We start from the raw sequence: 26,790 nt of genomic DNA, 5'->3' as shown, positions 1-26,790 counted from the left end.
TAGCAATGTTGTTGGACCACTAAGACTGTTAAGGGATGGATTGGATACCATCAATACTGTTAGGACACCATACCACTGAGTGCATCAAAGGGCCCCACATTCTAGAATTGCTCTCTTTTCTCAAAGGAAGATGCTAATTTCCTACTCTGTCAGTATCTGTAACAAGAAGTGCGTGTGTGGCAGGGGTGTGTGTGTGTGTGTGGTAAAACCAAAGCAAATAGCATAGGTGAGCATGGGTCCCCCTAAACTGGAGATTGTTTTTTCATACTTGTGCACTAACAATACTCAAAGACTTCCCGCAAATAATGATGTTCCCTTTGCCCATCCAGCCCTGCCTTGAGAAATTTCAAGGACTCTGTTATGAAGAAAGGTTTTAAGAACCACAGAAATCCCATTGCTTTTGAAAGGGCTAATGTGTGTGGTGTGGTGTGCTGGGTGAAGCAGCAGGCTTCAGACTGCTTTATCTCTTATCAGTGGGTTTAGCTTTGTGAATGAGAAATTCAGAGGCAACTGTATAATTTTAAATTCAGATTGCCACAAAGAAAGAGATGCATCTGACATCCCAATGCAGTAGTTTTGACGATTTTAATGGAAATAAGGTGGAAGTGGGGGAAACTTCCCCTGAGGAAAAAGTGATGAAAGACTGAAAGACATTTTTATCTTTGAGATAAAAGGCCTGTTTTCTAAGGTGATTTTTTATTATAACCTCCCCCCCACCCCCTACCTGCTAGTGGGCCACCATGCAAACGTATCATTCTAGGAGGTGCTTCATTATCCTTTTGGGGCCTAAGATTTCCTGGTGCAGGGGAAAGAGAGTGAACCATCTTGTTTTGTTTACAACTTACTTCAATGAGATTCTCACCTTTCACAGAGCCTTAAAAAATAAGGATCAAGAGCTTACAGGGATCTGTTCACCAGTTTGGTCCAAACATCATGCTACCTTTTGCCTAAAATCAACAAAAGCAAGATATTCTCACATAGCTGCTTCTGCGAAGGGCAGTGTTACCAATTTAATCCTCTTTTGGTTGAATCCAGATAAAATGCTGAAGGGCTCTTTAAGTGATGTGGACTGGGGTCTGGTAAATACTCCTGGTTGTTTTCATTTAAAAAAAAAAAGAAAAAGTCTTTTCCGACAGGAATGCTCATGCTTACAAAGACTCATTCATTACTGATGCTGTTTCAGTAATATAAGAATGGATTTAGCAGTAGATTTGTTGACTGAAGGAACAGATCTCTGGTAGGAACTTGTCTTATGACACAGAGGCAGAGATGTTGGAATTCAAAAATTCAAAATAGGTCTTTTTTTTTTTTTTTTTTTTTTTTTTTTTGCGCTCCTGCTACACCAAATAAAAAAGACCCAAATCCTTGGAAACAAAATCAAACTGGCATTGATTTGGTTTCCCCACTAAACACCTTCATGAAAGATGTTTACGATATTTTCTCTTCCTACATATTTTAAGATGCTGCTTTCAGTATTTCTCCTCCCCCCATATTTATTATTCTTCCAATATTATTTATTGGTCCCACCAACCCTTCAGGCCAGGTGGGGACACAGGAATGGCGAGTGCACTGGGGGTGTAAATAACTGATTGATGGATGTCCACAAGACACGTTTGGTCGAAGATACTCTCTAGAGGACCACAGAATGAGCATCTTTCTGGAATATGTGATGGTGAGGTGGAAAACCTGTGACACTGCAGAAACAGTCCCTTTAGAAATTCTAAATTTAAACCATAGGACCTCTGCTTTTCTTCTGGCCCTCCAAGATACCAACTCAAGGAACCATTCTCTAATTAAGGGTCCTAAGGAAAAAAACTATTGGAGGAGCACAGCTTTCCTTTTGCACGAAGTCTTCCCCTGACTCCACCCTCCCTTTTCCCACGATTCCTGTGAACCTGCATTTCTCAGACAAGTGGATCACTTTTACTCAAAACATAAGGGTTAACCTTCTTCTTTAGGCAAGAATTTATATTCCTAAGCACACACAGAAATGTAGGGTGACTCCACGCTACTGTGGAGTTTGCTTTCCTTCCAGCTGTGTCCAACACCTAGCACAAATGACCTCTATGTTGGGGTCAGCAAACTTTTCTGGAAAGGTCCAAAGAGTATTTTCTGCTTTTCAGGCCATGAGGTCTCTGGCACAGTTACCCGACCCTATTGTTATAGAATGAAATCAGCTACAGACAACATGGAAATGAATGGATGTGTCTGTGTTACAATAAAACTTTATTTACAAAGACTGGTGATGAGCCAGGTTTGGTCTAGGGACCCCAGTTTGCTGACCCCTGCTCTAGAATTAAACTTTAAGCAGTCTTTGGTCTATAGTTGCTGGATATACAATGAAAATCATCCAAAGGAAACTGACCTAAAGGAAGTTAAAGCCAATTCAAGTTTATAAGATCTATCCCTTGGGTAAAGGAACAATTAGAAAGCCTCATACCAAGTTTCCACCTGCAGAGACGCCACCGTAAGAGCTTTTGAAAACCTTTCTCATACGCTAGTAGTTTAAGACTGAACTTTTAAGACTTGTTGAACAGATAACAAATAGAACAGAGTGCTAAACATATTTGGAGATCACTTTTTAATTAAAAAAATCTTCTGAAGACTATTAGCATACTAGAACTTCTAGAATATTGATTCACTTGAACTCTTGTCACGCCACCTGCTGTTTAATATGCTGGAGTGTGATTGTCTAGAAGATATTATATAAAGATTAGAAAGAATCTCACTTTTTAAAATGAAAGTTTATCGGATTTTAATGTAAAAGGTTTTTTTCCCCCAGAATTAAAACTTTCTCTTATGACCATGGACAAATATTCTAGTTGGAGGAAGTTGGGAGAACAAAATGTACATTGAGGAACTTTGAATGCATTTTACTGATTTCTGTAGTCTGAACTGAAATACATAATTTAGTCCATGCCAGGTTTCCTGCCTATTACCTGGTATTTTGTAGTCACTTAGTACAAATGAAAATCAATTTTTTTTTATCATGTCTGTACCCCATAGGTGCTTGATTTCATTCTTGGTTTGCTATTATTATTATTTTTTCCTATTTGTGATCTGATTCCCTTTAGGACTGAATTCTGCAAGGGATCACATCACTATGTTTTATTGGCATAAAATCCCCAAGGTTCTGATCTCAGATTTTCCTATGATGATTAGAACAAAATCAGAGGAAAGAGGTTTAGGGAGCCTTTTGTTTTCTTGTCATCCATAGATTCTGTACTTGGGATGGCAAAACGCAAAGATGGTCTGTCTGCTTAAAAACATTTTGTGTTAAGGTATTTAGCCACAGAGGGCCTCACGGCTACTACTGTTTGTCTGAATGACATGGGGAAGATGTTCCTCGTAGCCAAGTGGGGGTGGGGGGGAGGCTCTCCTATTTGGCAAAACCCTGTATGTAGTACATGCAGATGCTAGCAGTAGGATTCTACAGGACATAAATAATGCCAATCCAAAGCAACTTGACACCTTCTTAGGGTTTTCCTTTTTAGCTTCTACTTTTACAAACTAAGTAGTCTTGCCCTTGAACAACTCAATTCTTCTACATGGGATACAAAGGAGGAGTGACTGGAGGGAATATAGGGTCTGGAAGCCAGCAGGGTTGCTGGTCAGGCTAGGAAACCTCCCCCCTGTTTTGCCCCCACCCGCTCCTACGTGACTAAGCAACACACAGCTTACTTTTATATCCTTTGTATGCAAACCTCAGCCTGATGCTGGAGTGTCCTCTCAAAAATATCAAATCTGTTATTCATTTCCTGTGACAAATCTTCCCCCACTTGTGAAGTAAGAAAAATTAAAACCTTGAAGAAAACACAAATGTCATTTGGGCCTACAAATACAACCTCATTTAGGATCGTGGGGCCGCTGCTTGGCAAATGGCGTCCGGGACTGTCTAAGCCAGTTATGACTCCATTTGGGCTCCTGTGAGGCCACTTCTGTCAGCCACTTGGTTTGTCTACCAGCTTTTAAGAGGCCCACTCATGACTGAACCATTCCCCTCCAATCACCCAAAATAAACTACAGTTGTAACAAGATAAACAGGATGTGCTTCTCCTTGCTGAGTGCATTGACTTAAGGCATAGGCACATTTCCCCCTCTTTGAACAGAGATGGTGTAATCCCCTGTCCCAGCACAAGAGCTGGCCAGGGTGACCCTGGAGCACGATGATGAAGGTGGAGGGATGAGAGGTAGCTGATGGCGGGAACCAGGGAGGTGCTTCCACGTATCGAGTCATGATGCTGCTGGGCTGTGGAAACACAGTGAGTCTGAGAGAGACATGTGACTCAGTTTATATTAATTTCCAGTGACCATTTCTGAGGGCATGCATTTCAGATCTGTGATTCTTGGGTCACTATTCTTGGAGAAAACATAACGGTGGCCTTAGGAATATGAATAGCCCAACAAGCATATATATAAGAAGATGGAAGCCAGAGTTTGTGCATGCCTTTAGAAAGAAAAGGCAAGTCTCCAAATTACCTACCAATCCCAGGATACATAGAAAAATTAATTAGGTTTTCTATGCTGTTCTTAATTAGGTTTCTGTCCCTCAATGGCTTCTCTTCAGGTAGGGGTTCTTCTCTTAACGATTTTGATGGACCCGTTCACTTGGGGCTGGAGTCTGCTGGATAAAGTCAGAAGTGAGGATGAAACAGACTTGGAGCCATTTTGTCCTTTAAACAGAGACACACCACCCATGTATTCTTTGCCTGTCAGGCCACGGAGTCGCTTCCAGCAGACTGAGGAGCAGCTGTTATCCTATTTTGTGCTGATTTACAACTCCTATTTTGATTGTGGGATAATATGTGATTTTTGAAGGAGGCTAGCAGGAGTTGGGTGAGCAGTTTAAACTTTGCTGAAATTCATCCTCCACATTCATGCAACTACAAAAGCCCCAGTACATTTGGCCGTGAAGGGAGAACAGCCCTTTGTGTTCCTGCAGCTGACTTCTGTGGCACTGCCCCATCCCTCGCTTGAAAGGTGGGATGTGGGCCAGCCTTCCTAAAAGTAAAAATGGAAACAAAATGTCTATTTCAATACAAGGGTCTCACTGCTCGAGCGTGACTTGGAGATTCCCGCCATCACTGCCCTGTAATGACACTACAGGGGAAGACACGTGGCTCCTCAAACTGTTGGTGAATATTCGGTTAAGTGTCTGATACACTGTGTGATTTGGAAGGGTGTGAGGAATGTTGGGCCTGCATCAGTGTTTTTGATCTTATCATGTAGGTGGTGGGGTTGACATGGAAATGACGGTGTATCACAGGGTCACCCATGGTTCCTTTTGTACTGAAACCTCATTTTATACAGAGGATATATATATTTATTTATATATATTTATATATATTTATATCCATCCGCACGCATACACACACACACTCACACGCACGCACGCACACACACACGCACAAGGTCTTTGATAGGCTTTCTGTGTTCTAGTAAAAATAGCTGGCAGCCAGGGTCTAAAGCCAAAAACGGCCTTTCTGCTGCCGACAACGTCCACTATGGATGGTCTCTCAAAGGCAGACACTTGTGTTTATCTGACAAGTGGAACCAGCTCCTGCCTGGGACAGGAATAATCTCCCATTGGCGCAGACGCAGATCTCGAAGACCTTCTGCCTCGTTCCTGTAGGTGTGTAGGATCCGTGAGGCAGTCTAGGTAGTTGGATTTTCGCAGCATCTAACTTAATCTAGAGAGAGCGAATAGGAAGGAAAGAGTAGTTAGAAGCTGCCATCTGTTTTCTTGACATTCAGAGACAGGAGATGAATGTTCAACCTAAATGAGCAACTACTATGTGATGAATATTCTAGGCACTGAGAATTCAGCGTTGAACACGACAGATAAAATCTCTACCCTCATAGAAGCTTATGTTCTACCAAGACAATGACGCGCTGGTCTATATTAGCAAAAGCGTGTGCAAAGGTATGTCATGCAGATGATGAATTGAATCCCAGAGTGAAATGAATTTGGAAAGGCCGGGTTAACCGTATCTTTACTCTGGGGTCTTCAGACCCTCAGCTAGGTCTGTGTGCCAGGAAGACTTTGTGAATATGCCGTACTTTCCAGTCTTAAATGACTGTTAAGATTATAATCAGTTCCTCCAGAATCTGGATTCTGAGAGCTATAATCTGCATAGGTAATGTAGTCACTATTTCTAAATGTGTGTGATTTGGAGTTTGGGGCTGTTTGAAGAAACCGTTTTGATAAGTGAATGCTTTATCTGACTAGCTCTTTTAAAACAAATACAGCAAATGACCAATCAAGAGGTGGATTTGGTGCACACAAGCAGGTGGAGATGGATAACCTCTGAGCAGATATGAAAAGTGGAACACAGGTTTGCTTTAAAAAATATATATACCATTTTTTCCTCCATTTAAAAACCCTTAAACTGAAAGGTTCCCTTCTGAACATAATGAAGACATTTTTAAAAGTCTGCAGTGTAATCCTCTTCTCCTGGGGGTTTGGCTGACCTTGTCTACGCAAGTGTAAGAAGCTAGCTATGCTGTTCACCAAAGTGGGATTATATTGGGCAGAAGAAGGAATATGAGCAGTCCTCCCTCCTCTCGTTGCCTGCTCCTACCCTGTTTTAGTTTTGCCTTGTCCTGGCTCCCACTCTCCATTCTCAATTAGAAACATACAAGGTAAAATTTAAAAAGGACTACAAGCAAATCACGTTCAGCTTGAGCCAGGTACATGTGACATATAGCTTCATTAGGCTGGTTACCTAAATCTTGCTTTTGGGTGAGAGAAGGAGAATTCAGAAACCGCATTCATCTCCATAGCCAAGTGCGTAATTCTGTCCTTGCAGTATACACTATTACCTCAGCACTTCACAAATACTGAGTCCTCACTCTTACATGTAGTGGGTTAGGCTTACAACTGTGCTGTTTAACATATCTGCTCCAGACATGAAACCTTCTGATTGGCTCCTCTTGTGAGAAAGGTAGGATCAACTTCCGTGCTAAGGGAGTCTGGAAAAGTTGTGGGGAAGGTTGGCTCGTTGGCTCTGTGTCTCTCCGGACCTGCATCTGTCTTGCCCCTACCTCTCCGTCTTTGGACTCCAACCTCAGCTCGGTTCTGCAGGTGGCTTCCATATTGCCGGCTTCTGCATTAATTTCCACTCCTTTGGGGGCCTCCATCACCAGAGACCGGGTCGGGGACTCCAACCTGAAATACCCACAAGATGAAGATTAAAAACCCCAGTTCACTTTTTTTTTTCTTTTAGTAAATTTGAGAGGAAGTTGCTGCTCAGAGCATTCACCCAAAATGGCGTTTCAATATTTGATCAGGAAAGCTTTCCAGCTTTGTTTTACAAACCTGATCAAGTTGATCAGGGAGGAAGTTACCTATCTGGGCTTTATCTTCATTGCATGTCACAAAGATTGCCCGGAAGGTCTTCTAGGATCTTGGCTTCATTTTCTCTTACACCAATTCAATTATTGCTCTATTGGTATAATTAACCAAATTCTTACATAAGTTTTGTTTATTTTTAGAGTAAAGTGATCTTGGGTCTCAACTGTGCTTTCTCAAATTGGTAGATATTCCTTCTACTTCGAAGAAAGAAGTAGAATCAGATAGAGTTTAAAAAAGGGACCTAGGAGTTAGGCAGGCCTAATGTAAGCACTGGGGCTGCCACACTGTGACCCTGACAAGACTCTTCTTCCCTTTCCAGAAGTTCTCAAAGGCTCACTTTTCTCATCTATAAAGTGTCTCAAATGGTGCTTGGCACATTGGAAATGCATTATATGTATTAACTATTGCCATGACTGCTGTTGGTATTATTATACCAGCAAATCATAAAGAAATTTCAGGCCTTACTCAACTGGTTGTCAAAAGAAGGAGGAGAAGAGCATTGGTTGTGGAGGATGGCGAGGGTAAGGAATTTGAGGGCAAAGGGGCAGCATGAGGAGAGGTTTTGGTGATATGACTGTTGTGTATCTTGACTGCAATACTGGTTAGAGGGCCTTCTGTGTTTGTGAAAACTCACATAACTGTACCCACAAAGAGTGGATTTTCTTATATGTAATTAAAAAAGAAAGGAGAGAAGGTAAATCAGCTACACTCCATGTTAATTATGATAGTAAAACAGGCTAATACTCCTTAGAAAGATCCTTGCCTAATCATTTATATGAAAAACATTAACCATCCCCTGAATAGTCTAGATTTTAATACTATTGTCAAACAGCAGTAGATGAGGATCCCCTTCTCTATTCACAAAGAAGGTATCCTAACTTAGGATGCACGGACCTCAGCATGACTCTCAAACAGCTCTGATTCTGATGAGTTTCCTGTGTTTTATTTCCGGGTCCCCAACTTCCGGATGGTTAGAACATGTTAACGAGGAACAACGTCCTCTCTGCCAACTGCTGGCTCCCCATTCTGCTCCCACCACACCTTGCCAACCCTCTCGGGTTTCAGTAAGTGGCAGGAAGAACGAGCTGGCCAGTAGGGACACCACCACCGAGCGATCCCAAGCCCCATCCCACAGGTGCCAAGAGACAATTCTTCCACGCTTCTCCAATGTGTTTGCATTTCCCCTGCAGTGACTCAACCAGAGTCCTAAAGAGGAATGACAGGTCTATAGCCCTGGTCAAAGACTGGCTTGAGCTTCCGCTGAACTCATTCTTTCCTTTCTGACCTCACCCTTTGTGCTGGCAAAAATCCCCCTGTCCCTACTGGCTCCTCACAGGACCTTCACCAAGTGGGTGCTGAGCTGGGGTGGTTCTGCCTCTAACATCAGCACACGTGGGGGAGGGGTATCTTGACACCAGAGCAAGAGGGAGTGACATCTGTGTGGCATAATCTTGCTTTGGACCTTCATCCAACTCAGTTCCACTCTTCCTGTGCTTGTGATCCTCTCACTTTTGAAACATGAGGGTGCTTTTGTGCTATTTTCTTTGTTTCTCTTCCATAAAGTCTGGCTGGCTTACACAGTTTTTCCCGCATTTTCTAATGTCTTCGGTTTTTACTCATGTTGATACCTTGCCCTTTATGGCGTAAGTTTCCCTTCTGGTAATACTTCTCCTCTGCTCCAACTTTGTTCACCCTCTTTTTTTTTTTTTTTTTTTTTAAGATCTTATTTATTTCCTTGACAGAGAAAGACACAGCAAGAGAGGGAACACAAGCAGGAGGAGTGGGAGAGGGAGAACAGGCTTCCTGTGGAACAGGGAACATAAGCTTCCTGTGGAGAAGGGAGTCTGAGACCAAGACCTGAAACAAAGGCAGACGCCTAATGACTGAGCCACCCAGGCACACACCAACCCCCCTTCCATTTTTTAAGATTTTACGTTCATCCTCTTTCTCAATGGTACTCCTGTCATTCACCCTCCCCAGGTGATAGTCCTCATGCCATCTTCTCTTTCACCTTCTTCTTTCCTCTCTTACTTGACTAGTTAACTTACAACTTCTCCCTACTCAGTGTACTAACTCATCTCTAACCTGGACTATTTGAGTGCCTCTCACATTTCATGTCTCATTCTTCCTTTTTGCCAGTGTACTTCACACATGGGTCTGTTTCCTGAAGTACATTGGGAATATGTCCCTTCTCTTCTCAGTAGGTGACACACACCATGCCAGGAGCTTTATATTATTATCTCATTTATTCCTCACAAAAATCCTCACAAAAATCTTAGTCTTGATTGTGCCCACAAGGACACAGAGGTAGGAGACTTGCCCAGGGTTGTACATCTAGTAAAAGGGCAGAGGCAAGATTCAAACCCAGGTTTAGCCAGTATGTTGTCCACTGTAACTTCTCACTTCCAGAAAAATTGGACTTCTTTCCTGTCTATCAGGAAAAGGCCACCAATTCATGGAATTAGTGCCTATATTTCCAAAACCAGTATCTGTCAGTAAGGGTAGGGTGATGGTCCTGTGTAAGGCTCAGTGATGCAGACTTTCCAGTATGCACTATTTCTCAAACCTTAAACTGACATCAGTGACATCAAATTCAGGAGAGGGTGTATGTGTTCATATTTGGTATGTAGCACTCGAATGATTCATAAAAGATAGCTGGGGTTAGAAAGAGCTTGACATAGAAAAAAAAAATGTCTGAAGCTAGGAGAACTTTATCAGATGAAGCACCGGCATTTTAGACGGGCATTAGAATTCATTTTACTCTTGTTCACTTCCTGCGGACTCTGAGATCAGCAGGAGGGCTCCAGGGACAGAGAAGGGGACTCAGTCTTTTTCTATCTCTCTCAGCCTTGGAAGTACTAGGGAGCCGAGAAAGAGGGCTTCTCTGAAATTGTCTCCTACTGTGAAAGCTACAGTAAGGGAGAAATGACAGTGTTCTGGAAGCAGAGGCAAAAAGGTAACTGCATTCTGTTTCCCAGCCTACCTTAAACGTCCTTGGCTGTTAGGTAGACTTAATAGTTTATTTAGATACTCCTTATTGTTAATGTTACTATTTCCATTGTGGGAAAAAGCTCCTACAAGAGCCCTGTGGGGCCTGCATGGAGCTTGTGACGTCAACTTCTGGCCCTAGATAACCAGTCACAGCACCGTGGCTAAAACGGCCTTGAGCAAGAAAAATGGGAGGAGGCTCCCTTCCAGTGAGGGTCCTGCTGGGTCTTGGAAAGGACTACAGCTTCTATTAGAAGAAAGTGCTGCCCTCTTATGGCAGGACCGAGAAAGACGCAAAATGGAACTACAGCCAGAGAGGGAGGTCCATGGGTTGGGCAAGAGTTCTCAAATTGAGTATCAGAATCCCCCGGAGGGCTTGTTAAAACACAGACTGTGGGCCTCCACCCCCAGAGTTTGTATATCGGAGGTCTAGAGAGGGGTTTAAACACCTGCAGGTGTGGCAGGTTGAAGGTGCTGGTTCTGAAACCAGACTTTGAGAACCATTGCTTTAAAGCAAAGGTCATGAGCTGAGGTGCCCACAAAGACGAGACAGGTGCTGTAAATTAGTGACCCATATGGAAGCTGTGAGGAAAACAAGTCTCTAACAATGCATGGCAGGTGATGGAAAGGCTTTCTACAGGGGGCAGCTTCTATTCTAAATTCAGCTGGTTACTGATGACCATGGTCTTCAAGGTCAATGATGACCTTGGAGCTCTTTTTCCTCTTCCTACCACTTCCTTTTCTCCAGAGTTACTATTATGAATTTTGTGTTGACTGTTTTCTTGCTTCCTGTTATAATATCACTGTATGCTTGCCTCTTTATACAATGCATTGTTTACCACCATGTGTTTTTGAACTTGACGTAGAGCAATTCCAATTACGTATTCTCCAGTGACTTTTCTGCCCTCAACATTGGATTCCTGAGATGCCTCCATGTGGTAGCACGTAGCTGTAATGTATTCAGTCTCCTTGGCATTCTCTATTGTGGTTTGTCCATCCCTCTGTTGGACATGTGGGTTGCTTCCAGGTTTTTGTTTCTATAAACAGTGCATCTACACATATTCTGTATGTGGTTCCTGGTGCCCATGTGTAATTTTCTTTAGGAAAATGTGGAGTGGGATTGCTGGCTCCTAGAGTATGCATAACTATGGCTTTATTAGATGTAACTTGAGCACACCAGTGTACTGTATATAGTTCCCACTAGTAGTATATAGAGTTCTGGATATTCTACTCTCTTGCTAGCATTTGATAATGTTTTAGTGTGAAATGAGTGTGAAATGGGATGCTATTGTCTTTTTAAAATTTGCATTTCCCAGATTAGTAATGGAGTTAAGCATCTTTTCATTTGTCTGTAAATCATTTGGGATTCTCCTTCAGTAAAATGTCTTTTGTCCATTTTAATTGTTTTTATTGTTGTTATTCTGCGTGTGTGAATTTTAACAATACTTTATATTCTGAAAAATAATTATTTAGCAGTTCTATGTACTTAGAATTTCTTTTTTGAGTCTGTGGTTGTGTTATTTCAGTCTGTGCTTAGCATGTTTTTAAGAATGAAGTTTTGCATTTTAATGATAAATTTATGATCTTTTCTCTAGGGTTTGTGTTTTCTGAGTCTTATTTGAGCAATCCTTCCATACACTGAGGCCCATAAAGATCTAATATGCTGTTTTCACATTCAGGTTTTGCTTTCTCATTAAGTCTCTGATTCATCAGCTATTACTTTTTGTGTATGGTCTGAGGTTGGAGTTGAAACAGATGCAGTTCCATGATCTCATCATACATTGAAAAGACCTTATTTGGTTCTGTCATATGGCATCGCCATATACCTATGGGTCTCTTTGGGGGTTTTCTAGTCTGTTTCACTATTCTATTTGTATATCCCTGTGACAATAATTAGTTATTTTAGTTTCCTTATTACAGTTTTCAAAGACTTTTAAAGTCCTCTATCTCATAAGGCAAGTCCTCTTACCTTGGTCTTCATGAATGTCTTAGCTTTTTCTCCACATTCTGCCAACAGTTGTTATTTCTTGTCTTTTTTTTTTTTTTAATGTTTGTAAGATTCACCTATTTTTTTTTTTTTAAGATTTTTATTTATTTATTTGACAGAGAGAGATCACAAGTAGACGGAGAGGCAGGCAGAGAGAGAGAGGGAAGCAGGCTTCTTGCTGAGCAGAGAGCCCGATGTGGGACTCGATCCCAGGACCCTGAGATCATGACCTGAGCCGAAGGCAGCGGCTTAACCCACTGAGCCACCCAGGCGCCCCATTTCTTGTCTTTTTGATTCTAGTGTTTTGATAGGTATAAAGCAATATCTCATTGTGCTTTTGATTTGCATTGATTAGTCATGTTGAATATTTCTCACATGACTGTTGACCATCTGTATGTCTTCTTTGGAATACTGTTTATTCAGGTACTCTGTTCATTTTTTAAACTGGATTATTTTGTTTTGTTTTGGTATTGAATTGTTTAAGTTATTTATATATTTAGATATTAAACCTCTTATCAGACGTATCATTTGCAAATATCTTCTCCCACTCAATAAGTTGCCTTTTCATTTTGTTGATGGTTTATACAAAAGCTTTTTAGTTTAACATAGTCCCAACAGTTTATTTTTGCTTTTGTTTCTTTGGCATTGAGGAGACATAGCTAGAAAAATGTTGGTAAGGCCGATTTCAAGAAAATTACTGCTTATGTCTTCTTCTAGGATTTTTATGGTTTTATATCTCACATTTAGGGCTTCAGTCCATCTTATTTTTGTGTATGCTGTAAGAAAGTGGTTTAGTTCATTAATGTGCATGAAACTGTCCAGTTTCTGCAGCACCATTTGTTAAAAAGTCTGTCTTTTCCCCATTGTATATTCTTGTCTCCTTTGTCATAGATTAATTTACCATGTAAATATGGGTTTATTTCTGGACTCTATAATCTGTCCCATTGATCTATGTGTCTATTTTTGTGCCAATACCATATTGCTTTGAATACTACAGCTTTGTAGTATTTCTTGCAATTTGGAATTACGATACTTAGAGCTGTGTTTTTTTTTTTTTTAAAGATTTTATTTATTTATTTGACAGAGAGAAATCACAAGTAGGCAGAGAGGCAGGCAGAGAGAGAGGAGGAAGCAGGCTCCCTGCCGAGCAGAAAGCCCGATGCGGGGCTTGAACCCAGGACCTGGGATCATGACCTGAGCCGAAGGCAGTGGCTTAACCCACTGAGCCACCCAGGCGCCCCTAGAGCTGTGTTGTTTTTAAGATTGATTTGAGTATTTAGGGTCTTTTGTGATTCCATACAAATTTTAGAATTACTTCTTTTAGTTCTGAAAAAAAAATGCTGTTGGTATTTTCAAACCGACCACACCAAACCTGTAGATTACTTTGGGTAGTAGAGACATTTTAACAATATGAATTCTTCTAATCCATGAGCATAGTATGTCTTTCTCTTTGTGTCATGTTCGATTTCTTTTATCAGTGTTTTATAGTATTTTGAGTATAGTTTTCACCTCCTTTGTTGATTCTTATATATTATTTTTTTGGCACAATTGTAAATGGAATTGTTTTCTTCATTTCTATTTTTAGGGTATAGAAATGCACTAGATCCCTGTATATTAATTTTGTATCCTGAAACTTTATTAATAATCTGTTTTGTGATAGAAAACCCTAAAGACTCTACAAAAAAACTAAAACCCTAAAGACTCTATAAAAAAACTATCAGAAGCACAAATCAGATTATCAATAAAGTTTCAGGATACAAATTAAGAGTCTTTAGGGTTTTCTATGTACAGTTTCATGTCATTTGCAAATAATATATATTTTTTAACAGTATTGATGCATTTCACTTCTTCTTCTTATCTGACCACTGTGGCTAGAACTTATAGTACTATGTTCAATGAAAGTGGTGAGAGTGGACATCTTTGTTTTTCTCCTGATCTTAGAGGAAAAGCTCTCAGTTGTTCACCATTGAGGACAGTATTAGCTGTGAGTTTTTAATATATGGCCTTTATTATGCTGAGATATGTTCCCTCTAAAACCACTTCATTGAGAGTTTTTATCATGGACATTCAATTTTGTCACAGGTCTTTCTCCATCTATTAGGGTAAGATGATTTTTACTTTTTGTTTTATTGATGTGGTGTATCACATTGACTGATTTGTGAATACTGAATTGTCCTTGCATCCCCAGAAATAAAACTCACTTGATCATGATGAGTTATCCTTTTAGTATACAACTGAATGTGGTTTGCTATTATCTTGTTCAGGATTTTTGCATCTCTGTTCATTGGGGTATTGGCCTATAGTTTTTTGGTTTGTTTCTGTTTTGTTTTGTTTGCAGCATCTTTGGTTGTGGTATTCAGGGTAATGTTTGCCTTTAAAAGTATATTTGGAAGCTTTCCTTCCTCTTCTGTTTTTTTAATAGTTTGAGGAGAATGGGTATTAACTTTTCTTTAAATGTTTCATAGAATTCACCTTGTGAATTCACTGAGTTCTGGACTTTGGCTTGTTGGGGGTTTTTTGATTACTGATAAAATTTCATTTTGTTCAGATTTTCTATTTCTTCCTGATTCAGTTCTGTAAGGTTATATTTTCCTAGCAATTTATCCATTTTTTTCCAGGTTGTCCACTTTATTGGCATATAATTTTTCATGGTAGTCTCATAATCCTGTGTATTTCTGTGGTGTTGGTTGTTACTTCTGTTTCATTTCTGATTTCAATTGTGCCCTCTTTTTTTCTTGATGAGTTTGGCTAAAGGTTTATCAATTTTGATTTTTTTTCAGTCTTTATTTCATTTATTTCTGCTCTCTATTATTTCCTTACTTCTACTAACCTTGAGCTTTGTTCTTTTTTCTAAATCCTTTAGGTGTAGGGTTAAGTTGTTTGAGACTTTTTTTATTTCTTGAGGTAGGCTTGTATCACTATAAATTGCCCACTTAGAACTTCTGCTGTGTTCCAAAGATTTTGGAGCATTGTGTTTTCATTTTCATTTGTCTCCATATGTTTTTGACTTCCTCTTTGATTTCTTCATTGATCCACTGGCTGTGTGGTAGCATGTTGTTTAGCTTATGTATGTTTGTGTTTTTTTCAAGTTTTTTTTTTTTTTGGTGTGGTGATTGATTTCTAGTTTTATATTAGAAATTGTGATCAAAAAAGATGAATGCTATGATTTCAGTGATTCTTAAACTTATGAAGACTTGTTTTGTGTCCTAACATGTGATCTATCTTGGAGAATATTCTATTTACACTTGAAAAGAAATGTGTATTCTGTTGTTTTTGGATGGGATGTTCTGTATATAGCTGTTAAACCCATCTGATCTAATATGTCATTCAAAGACACTGTTTCCTTCTTGATTTTCTGCCTGGATGATTTATCCACTGATGTAAGTGGGGGCATTAAAGTGCCCTACTATTATTGTATTACTGTCTATTTCTCCCTTTGTTTCTGTTAATATTTGCTTATATATTTAGGTGCTCCTATTTTGGATGCATAGATATTTATAATTGTTATATTTTCTTTTTGGATTGACCCCTTTTTAATTATGTAATGCCCTTCTTTGTCTTTTGTTGCAGTCTTTGTTTTAAAGTCTATTTTGTCTGATATAAATACTGCTACCTTGGCTTCTTTTTTTAAATTTCAATTTGCATGGACTATATTTTTCCAGTCTTTGATTTACAATCTGTATGTGTCTTTACATCTAAAGTGAGTCTCTTGTGGGCAGTAAAATAGATGGGTCTTAATTTTGTATTCATTGTACCACTCTGTCCTTTGATTGTAGCATTTAGACCATTTACGTTTAAAGTAATTATTAATAGGTATGTACTTATTACCATTTTGTTCATTGTTCTCTGGTTGTTTTTGTAGTTCTTTACATGACATTTTGATACACATATACACTATGAAATAAATCTCCCAGTTAAGCTAATTAACATATCCATCACCTACATATCTCCCTTTTCCCCTACTATTCTAAGAGCATTTAAGATGTACTCTCAGGGCAAATTTCAAGTATACAATACATTATTATATAATCACCATGCTGTATATTAGATCTCCAAAACTTACTCATCTTACTGAAATTACAGCTTATAGCTGAAAGTCTGTACCTTTTATCCAGTCTCCTATTAGTCAATATTTGGTTGTTTCCAGTTTGGGGCACTTTTGCACAGACCACCATGAACATTATCATACAGATCTCTTTGAGAATAAAGGTTTCCTTTCTCTTCAATAGCTATGAGTGGAATAACTAGGTTATAGGATAGGTGTGTGTTTAACAAGTTTGTTAAGGCCATCTAAGATGACCCCTCATGATCCTTGCCTTTTGATACTTATGCCCTTATGTGATTTTCTCCTTAGGATGAGCTGGTTGTAATGACTTGCTTCTACATAAGTAGGCTATGAAAATTGATGACATGTTATGAGATTAGGTTATAAAGAGGCTATGGCTTCCATTTGAGTTTGTGCTCTTTTCTCCCCACCCCACCCCCCACTCTGAGGGATACAAGCTGCCATCTTGAGAGCTGTCTGATGAAGATACCTAAGAAACTGAGGAATCAAGACCCTCAATCTCACAGTCTACAGGAAAATGAATATTGCCAACAGCCACAGGAGTGTGTTTGGAAATGGATCCTCCCCAAGTCAAGTATTCAAAGAGATACAGCTCTGAAGCAACAGTTTGATTGCAGCCTCACATGAATCTTGAGTCAGAGGCATCATCACTAAGTTGCAATCAGATTTCTGATCCACAGAAACTATGAGCTAATAAATGTCTGTTGCTTTAAGCTTTTAAGTTTTAGGGTAATAGGCTATGGAGCAGTAGAAAAATACAGTAAGAAACTGTCAAACTCTTTTCCAAGATAGTTGCACAATTTTACATTCCAAAATCAACGGCTGTAGTAAAGTAAAACTTTCGTTACTTTGTAAAAAGTAGTTTTTAGTAAGCAAGTAAAACTATGTAAAGTAAAACTATTCTGATGGCTTGAAAATGGTACTTTACTATGGTTTCCATTTTTCTGATGACTAATTATGTTAGGCAGCTTTTCATGTGCTCATTGGCTATTCAAAGATTTTTTTTTTAAGATTTTTATTTATTTGAGAGAGTGAATGTGCCAGAGAAAGAGCACGGTGGGGGGGGGGGGGGCAGAGGCAGAAGCAGACTCCCCACTAAGCAGGGAGCCCAATAGGGGCTCTTTCCCAGGACCCTGAGATTAATACCCGAGCTAAAGGCAGAAGCCTAACTGACTGAGACACTCAGTGCCCCAAAGATGTTCTTTTGGGAGGGCTCTGTTTAAATCCTATGCCTAGGGGCGCCTGGGTGGCTCAGTGGGTTAAGCCGCTGTCTTCGGCTCAGGTCATGATCTCGGGGTCCTGGGATCGAGCCCCGCATCGGGCTCTCTGCTCAGCAGGGAGCCTGCTTCCTCCTCTCTCTCTGCCTGCCTCTCTGCCTGCTTGTGATCTCTCTCTGTCAAATAAATAAATAAAATCTTAAAAAAAAAATAAATCCTATGCCTAACTTTTTTGCAGTTGGATTATTTGTATTTTTATTGATTTGCTATGTATTTCGTGTAGAAATTCTTTTTCAGGTGCGTATATAGTATATGGTATATATCAAGTTTTTTCTCCCACTCCATGACTAGGCTTTTCTTTTCTCTCCTTTTCCTCTTCCCCCTCCCTTTCTTAAACAATGACTCTTGATGAATTTATATTTAGTATTTTTTGTGACATCTCTCACAAACCAACACTTACCCCAGGTCACAAAGATAGCCTCTTAGGTTTTCTTCTAGAAGCTTTATAGTTTTAGCTTTTATATTAGATTTATGATACATCTTGATTTAGTTTTTAAGAATAGTATTGAGGTTCTCTCTTTCCCAATAGATTTATCCAGTTGCTGCAACACCATTTATTGAAAAGATAACCCTTTCCCCATTGAAGACCACTGGTCCTTTGGTGGTAAGTCCATTGGGCACCTGGGTGGCTCAGTGGGTTAAATCTTCTGCCTTCGGCTCAGATCATAATCTCGGGGTCCTGGGATGGAGCCCCGAATTGGGCTCTCTGCTCGGCAGGAAGCCTGCTTCCTCTTCTCTCTCTGATTGCCTCTCTGACTACTTGTGATCTCTGTCTGTCAAATAAATAAAATCTTAAAAAAAAGAAAAGACACTAAAAAGGAAAGTCCATTTATCATCTATTTGTACATCTATTTCTAAAGTCTATTCTGTTCTATTTACCTAGACTCCTGCTAAATCGAATTATCTTGATTATCATAACTTTATAATAAGTCTTAAAATCAGGCAGTGTCAGTCCTTAAACTTTTGTAAAAGGAAAACAGATTCTTTTGGCTATTCTATATTCTTTCCTATTCCATATGAATCTTTAAAGCCTGCTGGGATTTTGATTGGGACAATGAACCCATAAACCAATTTTGGGGAGAGTTGATATCTTAATAATATTGAATCTTTAATGGATTTTCTTTTTTAATCTAATAGCCCAAATTCACTATTCTTGATTTATGTCCTATTGTTATATATTTTGGTTTGTATTCTTTAATCCATCAAGATTACTGTTGATACAGTGTTCATTTACATGTCCATGTATTTTGTATTTTCTTCATTTGTCATCTTAAAATCTCCTTTTTTTTGTTTTAGACATAAAAATATTACATAATTAATACATCACAATGTATGAACTTAACTGATTATTGTTAAATCTGAGCTAAGAGTAAATGAGGATTCATTTACTAATCTCTCAACTTTTTTGCATGACTGAAGTTCTTTTTTATTTAAATTCAATTAATTAACATGTAGTGTATTATTAGTTTCAGAGGTAGAGTTCAGTGGTTCATCAGTCTTCTATAATACCCAGTGCTTATTATATCACATGCCCTCTTTAATATCCATCATCCAGTTACCCTACCCCTATTTCTTTCCTATGATTAAAAGTATCTTAAGGTTTATCTGTTTAGTCTTATTATTAGTTTTATTTTTCCCTCCCTTTCCTCTGATCCTCTGTGTTGTTTCTTAAATTCCACATATGAGTGGGATCATATGATAACTGCCTTTGTTTTTAACATAAAAAAAAAAATCCTTGCTATTTTCCTCTGGTGAGGGTCTGCTGGGGAAAATCTTTAATTTTGTGTTTTTTTCTGGAATAAATCTTTAATTTTTGTGCCCTCCCTTGTGGGAGGTATTTTGGCTAGATGCACAACTATGTTGACAGTTATTTTCTCTGGGGAATTGAATATACTCCTTTGTATTCTCGTTTCCAAGGTTGTGGTTAATATTGAAGTCAGCTGTCAGTCTAATTCTAGAACTTCTATCTGATTCTTTTTTCTCCTGCTTTTTATCTTTAGTACTCTGGTATGTTATTCTGATGTGTCTAGATGTGGATTTCATTTTATTCTACCTGATTTTTTTGGGGGGGGGGGACTCTCTAAATTTGTAATTTTGTGTCTTTCATCACTTCTGGACAATACTCAGCTTATATTCTTTGAAAATTGTTTTTGTTCCATTCTCTTACTCTTCTCATTCTGAAACTTGAATTAGACGTTCTTACTAGAGCATTCCTGTAATATATGTCTCCCCGTTTTGGGGTAATTTTCAGATATATTTTCATGTTTCATTTTTCATCTATTTCTCTTAGTATCCATTAGAGTTTTACTTTTTGAGATTATATTTTCATTTCTGAAAATTGTTTCATTTTCTTATTTATCTGTCATTCTTCTATCTCTTTATATTTTACTTTTTAAATTCAGTCTTTTGTTTCTTCACTCACAGTAAACATACTTATTTTATATCTTTCTCTGATAAGTCTTCTGTTGGAAGCTTCCATTGGTCTACATTGGCTGCCTTTTTTCCCTGCTTGTTTTTCCTGCTCATGGTGCCTTCTTTGAGTATTTCATATTTTTCAACTGTGGGTTCATATTTTTCTTAATCTGCAGAAAGTACTTGAGACCTATATTTAGGGTGCTTTTCTCTAGAGAGGATTTGCATTTTTTTCCATCAATCATTGGTGCCACCATCAGCTTGGGCCCACTGTGAACAAGTTTCTTTGCTTGAGGTTTTATAACCACCCAGGTAATATACATTCAGGTTATAAATCAGAGTAAGGGCCAATTTGGAGTTACTAAACTTTGGAGCAATGTTTTCTTTCCCTTCCTTTCAATGCTGAGATTCAAAATACATAACTTCCCTTGCAGTCTTCTGGGTGGAAGGGTTGGAGTGAAGACTAGATGGGTTGAATTCTGTTACACTGAGGGTTTGGTACACTGGGGTCCAGGTTTCACTGTGGGGTCTCTAATGAGACTACCCACTTCAGGTGGGCCCTGTGACGTATTTTGCTTCCATTAAAACTAGCTGAATTTCATCTAGTTTAGCAAAATGTGTATGGTGATAGCTAGACTTGATGTTCAGATTATTTCTCTAGATTCCCATGCTATTTTAGTTCTTGGACTCTGGAAAAATCCTAATTTCCAGCTCAACACATTTAAAATATTTTAAAGATATTTTTCTGTTTTAGTTTCAGTTGTTTTCAGTGGATGGGCTGCTCAGGGTACATAGACTACCATTCTGTTGCACCAGAGGTCCGAGTGTCTGATTTTTTTCAAAAGAAGATGGAAATTCAAACTGTAGAGTGAAATCACCTCAACTTTAAAACTTGGTAGCTTATTACTATTTTATACCATGAATGTGCCAACTTTTTAAGAGCTGGATCTGGTCTAAGGGTTGCCAGTTTGCTAGAAAACCGTCTAGAAGTTCATTGATCAGAGTTCAAGCAGAGAAAGAGAACCTCTGTGAATAAAATATATATATCAGTACGTTATAGGAACTTAATGTGACTTAGTGTCTGATCCTGGGTCTGAAGTGAGCAGGACAGGCAATCAGGAAGGGAAGATGGATGTGAAGTGGGGGAGAGGATGAGCTGGAACCCACCAGGAAGAAGTGGTAAGACAGTGTCACAGGTACCAGTTCAAAGGTTCTGATTCAGTGGTGGAAAAGCTGCTGCCCTTCTTTATGAAGCAAAGCATGGAACTGGTGCATGAGTTGGAGGGGGTTAAAGACTTGGCTGCTGCCTCACACTGAGAGGGTAAGCTGGCAGGTGACCTCCAACAGTGCCTGGTGCCCTACACTGGCTTTCTAGGATAAAAGGAAGATACCCGCTATTTACCTCCCACCCTCCAAGCCTCACACAGCCATGCTAACTCAGTGCAGGGAATTCCAGGAAACATAGTTCTAACTTAGCTGAATTGGTACAATATAAATCCACCCCACATCATACCATTTTATTTTTATTTTTTTTAAAGATTTTATTTATTTATTTGACAGAGATGACAAGTAGGCAGAGAGGCAGAGAGAGAGAGAGGAAGAGAAGCAGGCTCCCCGCTGAGCAGAGAGCCCAATGCGGGGCTCGATCCCAGGACCCTGGGATCATGACCTGAGCCAAAGGCAGAAGCTTTAACCCACTGAGCCACCCAGGTGCCCCTCATCATACCATTTTAAATGGCTGCTTTGATTTGAACATACTGTACTCAGTGGAATTAACTTCCAGTACAGAAACTAGTAGAAATAAAATAAGCACCTGTAAAAAGTGAGATTGTGGGCTTTCCTAATTATATTGGCTCTACTATTAAGTTGAGTGAGTTATTTTGAATTCAAGCCCCTCATATCTGCAGTTGGTATTTAAGTTTTACCATGAAGCTGCTGAATTTTTAGAGATAGCTCTGTCTTTAAACCCTGAGTTGAAAAGTCTAGGCAGAATATTCTAGGGTTCTGCTCTGCAGATTTAAGAAATGGATTGGATATTCTCATTTGAAGGCCATTTCTCTCAGAAAAGCAGTGATATTTTGTCCTTTAGAGCAAAACTATTTTGAAGTTTGCTTCTCTAAAAGGCAAGTCAGACCGTCACAAAAACATTCTTTTGAATCAGCCCCTCTTTTCCAGTGTAGAGCGTGGTGACATATTTAATAAACATTTATTACTCTAGGCCTAAGGGGGCACAGTGAAGTGGCCTATATCCCAGACTGGTAGTGTCTGGGGCTGGTCTCCAAGGTCCATGAAGAACTGACTCACTTATTTAGTTAACAAACATTTATTGAATTCCTAGTACATGCAAAATGCTGGGGTCACAGTTGTAAACAAGATAGCCCTAATCCTTACCCTAGTGGGTTTATGTGCTATGGAGAGTGAGAGACATTAAGCAACTTGTTTATGGTGGTGAAGAGTCCTTGATGGAGAAGTTATAAGGACCTTATAGCTGCAGACCAGGTCCTGGAAGAGCTTGAGTCTAGGAAGCCTTATGCTGACACCTGAAGGATGAGAAGGGGTTAGCCTGGTGAAGATGAGTGTGTCAAGCAGAGGGAGCCACATGCCTAAAGACTTTAAGGACAAAATAGTTATTTTAAGTGAAAATAAATTCTTAAGAAGACTGATAGAGAATGTGGTATTAATAGGAGGAGGTAAGTCAGGCAGGACCTTGCAGAACATGGTGAGATAAAGGATTTAAAGAGGAGAGATGGTGTAGGGGAGAACATGGTTGGTGGTGTAGGGGAGAACATGGTTGGTGGTGTAGGGGTGATCATGGACAACATGATCAAATGTTCATGCTGCAACAATGACAGTGATGGTTAATTTTGCGGTCAGCTTGACCAGGCTGTGGCATGCCCAGACAGTTGTCAAACATTATTCTGAGTCTGTAAGGATGTTACTAGATGCGATTAACATTTATATCAGTAGACTGAGGAGACTACCCTCCCTAAGGTGGGTGGGCCTCATCTAATCAGCTGAAGACCTGAATGGAACAAGAAGGAAATTTTCCTGCCCTCCAACTGGAACTTATACCATGTACTGTCTTGAGTCTCCAACTTGCTAACCGCAGGTCTTGGAACTTCTCAGCTTCCATAATCGTGCAAACCAATTTTTTTTGATACATCAAATATATAGGATATAACATAGGACATGTGTTTCCTCTTGATTCTGTTTATTTAGAGAACCCTAATACTACACACACACAGACACACACACACATTTTTTTTTTTTTTTTAGTATTTACATATATGGCTACAGAGTGGATATAAGTGGGGTAGAGGGGCAAGAAGATGGCAAAGAGAGCAGACAGGAGTTATCCAGGTGGGAGAAGATAGTGACTTGGATTTGATGATGGAGTGGCTCAAAGACCTGTCGAATTGGGGGGTTGGAGATTTGAAGTGGAAATGTGGACTTGCAGGGCTAGAGATGGAAAAGTGGGAGGTATGTTTGGTCACCATTGGCAGTGTATTTCTGTAGTGCTGAGTTAATGGTTCTGTCCACAATGCAGAAGACATATTTGAAAACCTAGTCAGATTCTGTGGTCTTGTTTTGAATGGTGAGACTAGGCAGGTGCATAGCAAGAACTAGCTGTCTCCACCAAGTAATGATGGTGGCATCCTATCATAGTGAACATTTCCTCTGAAATGTTCTCTTTCTATAGCCAGAGATGAAGCAAATTCCGGACCAAAGTTCCAAAGTGCCCAGACTCTGTTGCCCTTTTGAGGTAGTTTCACAGCATTTGTGCAGCTGAGGGAACATGACAACGAGAAATGTGGTTGTGTCTCCTAGGTTTATGAAGCCCTGGAGAAATGTTTTCTTTATTGAACCATCATTTCCTGGCACATTTCTACATTCATTTGTAACCTTTCCTTCTCTACTCAAATTCCATTTCAAGTACCTGTAAAACATGTGCAGCAACTGTGTCCCTGTCTTCCTTGGTTACATTCAGAAGTGTCATGAATCAAAAAACCCCACAAAACTTTAAATGCTATCACAAGGTCTGCTTTTAAAACTCAGAGAATAATTTATTTGCTGTTGGCATTATCAGTTTGTTCTCTCCGTTTCAAGATCATTTTTTGTTGAAATTGTTTTTGTGGAAACAGTGATTACTTATCCAGATTTCTCGTTTTCATTTCCTTCATCATAAGAATCTACATTAATCACTTCCAAACCTAGACAAGCTTTTAGATCATATTTTGCTCCCATCCTCGGAGAATGGAGACAATGGCTTTTGTTACTTTAGGGAGAGACCTTCAAAACATCATAAAAACCAAGTAATATATGTGGTATCTCAAAGAGACGAGGGTTAACGCTAGCCTCTCTGAGCATATTCCCACTAACACCAATACCTTAGGATTACTGTGGGTGTTCTCGGTTTGAGGGAAAAAAAATGACATAGAAAAACTTACGTTCGAAAGGGACACTATTTAGAAAAAGCTGGTGGGTGGGGTTTGTAAAGTTGGTGGTGGTTTTGTCCATTATAGTGGTTGCTTTGGGGGAGCTCTTGAATTGGCTGAGGCCATGGCAGAGAAATTTCAATTGAGTCAGAATCACACAGGGAGTGTTCAAAGCTTGGGTCACATCCCACACAAATGAAATAAAGTGCCAGGGCATCTATAGATTTAAAAAAAAAAAATTCTCTGTGTGGTGATGGTTGAAAACTATTGGCTTAGATTGACTTAGCAGATGTCTGTGTGTGTCAGAAGTATAGAAACTTTAATATGGAATGCTACCATCCCATATGGGAAGAGAATGGTTATGGTATTGTTTCTGGCTGAAAAGTAACCCAAGCTGTGAGACAGCAGCTAAGTTAATAAACCTTGATAAAATGAAGACCTGCCGTACCTACTCTGGGGGTCCAATGTACTTCCCTGGCCAATTGTATTTCTGTGTTGCTGATATGATGATACTGTATATATGAACCTGCAGCAAATCACTGGGATTCTTTACTCAAGGAGTGTGTATATTTCTTGATCAATTTCTTCGTTGATCTTGAGTTCACTGGCTCTCTGAAATCTTCAAGAGCTCAAAGTTGAATTCCTAGTTCAAGAAAAGTGCTTTAAAAATTGCTCTCATGGGCGCCTGGGTGGCTCAGTGGGTTAAGCCGCTGCCTTCGGCTCAGGTCATGATCTCGGGGTCCTGGGATCGAGTCCCGCATCGGGCTCTCTGCTCAGCAGGGAGCTTGCTTCCCTCTCTCTCTCTCTCTGCCTGCCTCTCCGTCTACTTGTGATCTCTATCTGTCAAATAAATAAATAAAATCTTTAAAAAAAAAATTGCTCTCATATTTTACCCAACAGCCACTTTGGTGAACCTGACCTGTAACAGTATGATGGGCCAGTATGTTTAAAGTATATTGAGTATATGTAAAGTAACGCTGAGTGACATTTTGATGCCAGACAACTTTTAGGTCATGGTATTGGTTACCACCATGTTTAACACTATGGCTCCTTCAGTTTTTAGCTTAAAAATGTGGGGCGCCTGGGTGGCTCAGTTGGTTAAGCATCTGACTTTGGCTCCGGCTGTGATCTTGGGGTCCTCGGATGGAGCCCCATGGAGTCAGATGCCTCACTCAACAGGGAGTCTGCCTGTCCCTTTCCCTTTGCCCTGCCCTTGCTCTGCTCTCTCAGGAAAAAAAAAAAATGCAGAATACTCCCTCTGACCGCATTCTTCCGCAATCCTTGTGATTCATCCTTTATTTTTGAGTTAAACTTTTATATAGTGTGATTCAAAGGAACCTCAGAGGCCTCAAGTGAAAGCCCAGCGTCCTGTTCCAGGGCCAGATTTAGGTTCACATACCATTAGTGAATGCATACCGCATGCCCTGCACGTTGGGTGCTTTTCATGCTTTTCATTTTGTTCCATCCAGTATTCAGTACCAACCCCATTTGGGAAAGAAAGCCATAGGGCCTCAGAGAGGTGAAATGTCATGGTCCGGACCACATGCCTCAAGACTTGTCTATCTGACCCAGGCCCCCTGATTCCTAGTCGGTAGGTATTATAATATTCTACGGTTCTGAATGTTGAGAAGTAGTTCTGCCTGTTGGATGGAAGCCTCATTCTAAAATCGGTGATGTGATCTGGAACTTTCATAGGTTAATATTCCAAATAAAGACAAGCACCCTAGTTATTCTGAGGTTTTCTTTATCTGGGCTAAAGAAAATCTTCAGCAGATGCTCCAGCGGATACACTGGCACAATCCTCCTGGTCATCCTGCCTGGAGCAGATGGGAGGTCCACCTGCCCCATCCTCTAATCTGCTCTTGGTGTATCTGGTTTCGCTTAAATCCCACTTCCTTAGAGAGGCCTTCCCTGACCTCTTCTATCACTCCATGACAGCCCTTCCTGCCACTGAACACAATTTGTAATAATTTGTCTGTTTATTTGATTTAATCTTTTCCTCTAGACTAAGCTCCGGAAGGGCAGTAATTCCACTAGATTTATGTCTAGCGTCAAGGACACTGCCTGTTGTACAATAACTTGTTGTCGAATGGATGTCCCTCTTAGATTCTGTCACCTATCACTGAATGCAGTGCTCCTGTTGTAAGTGTGATCTGGGACCCAAGGAACCAGCCTCTCCCCTTATCTTCTCCGTATGTTTCTGGACCACTTAGTGCAGTCCAATGACATTACAATTTGTGGTCACCTTAGTGTTCTCTCATACTGAGTTT

General features: G+C 39.8%; 1 protein-coding gene across 2 annotated transcripts in view; it reads right to left on the bottom strand.

Annotated features, from left to right (window-relative positions):
* Positions 1–473: 473 nt before the first annotated feature.
* Positions 474–26,790, bottom strand: part of SGCD (sarcoglycan delta) — a 394,796-nt gene continuing 368,479 nt past the window's right edge. For both annotated transcript variants that reach the window (XM_047729596.1, XM_047729597.1), the window contains exons 7-8: positions 7,045–7,168; positions 474–5,690 (exon numbers count right to left, since the gene is read on the bottom strand). In XM_047729596.1, coding sequence (XP_047585552.1) covers positions 5,517–5,690; positions 7,045–7,168 — 298 coding nt within the window. In that variant the 3' untranslated portion in view covers positions 474–5,516. The remainder of the gene's footprint in view (positions 5,691–7,044; positions 7,169–26,790) is intronic.

This window comes from Lutra lutra, chromosome 5, assembly GCF_902655055.1.
Source record: "Lutra lutra chromosome 5, mLutLut1.2, whole genome shotgun sequence".
NCBI classification, from domain to species: Eukaryota; Metazoa; Chordata; class Mammalia; order Carnivora; family Mustelidae; genus Lutra; species Lutra lutra.
This window is presented reverse-complemented; position numbering and strand designations above follow the sequence as displayed.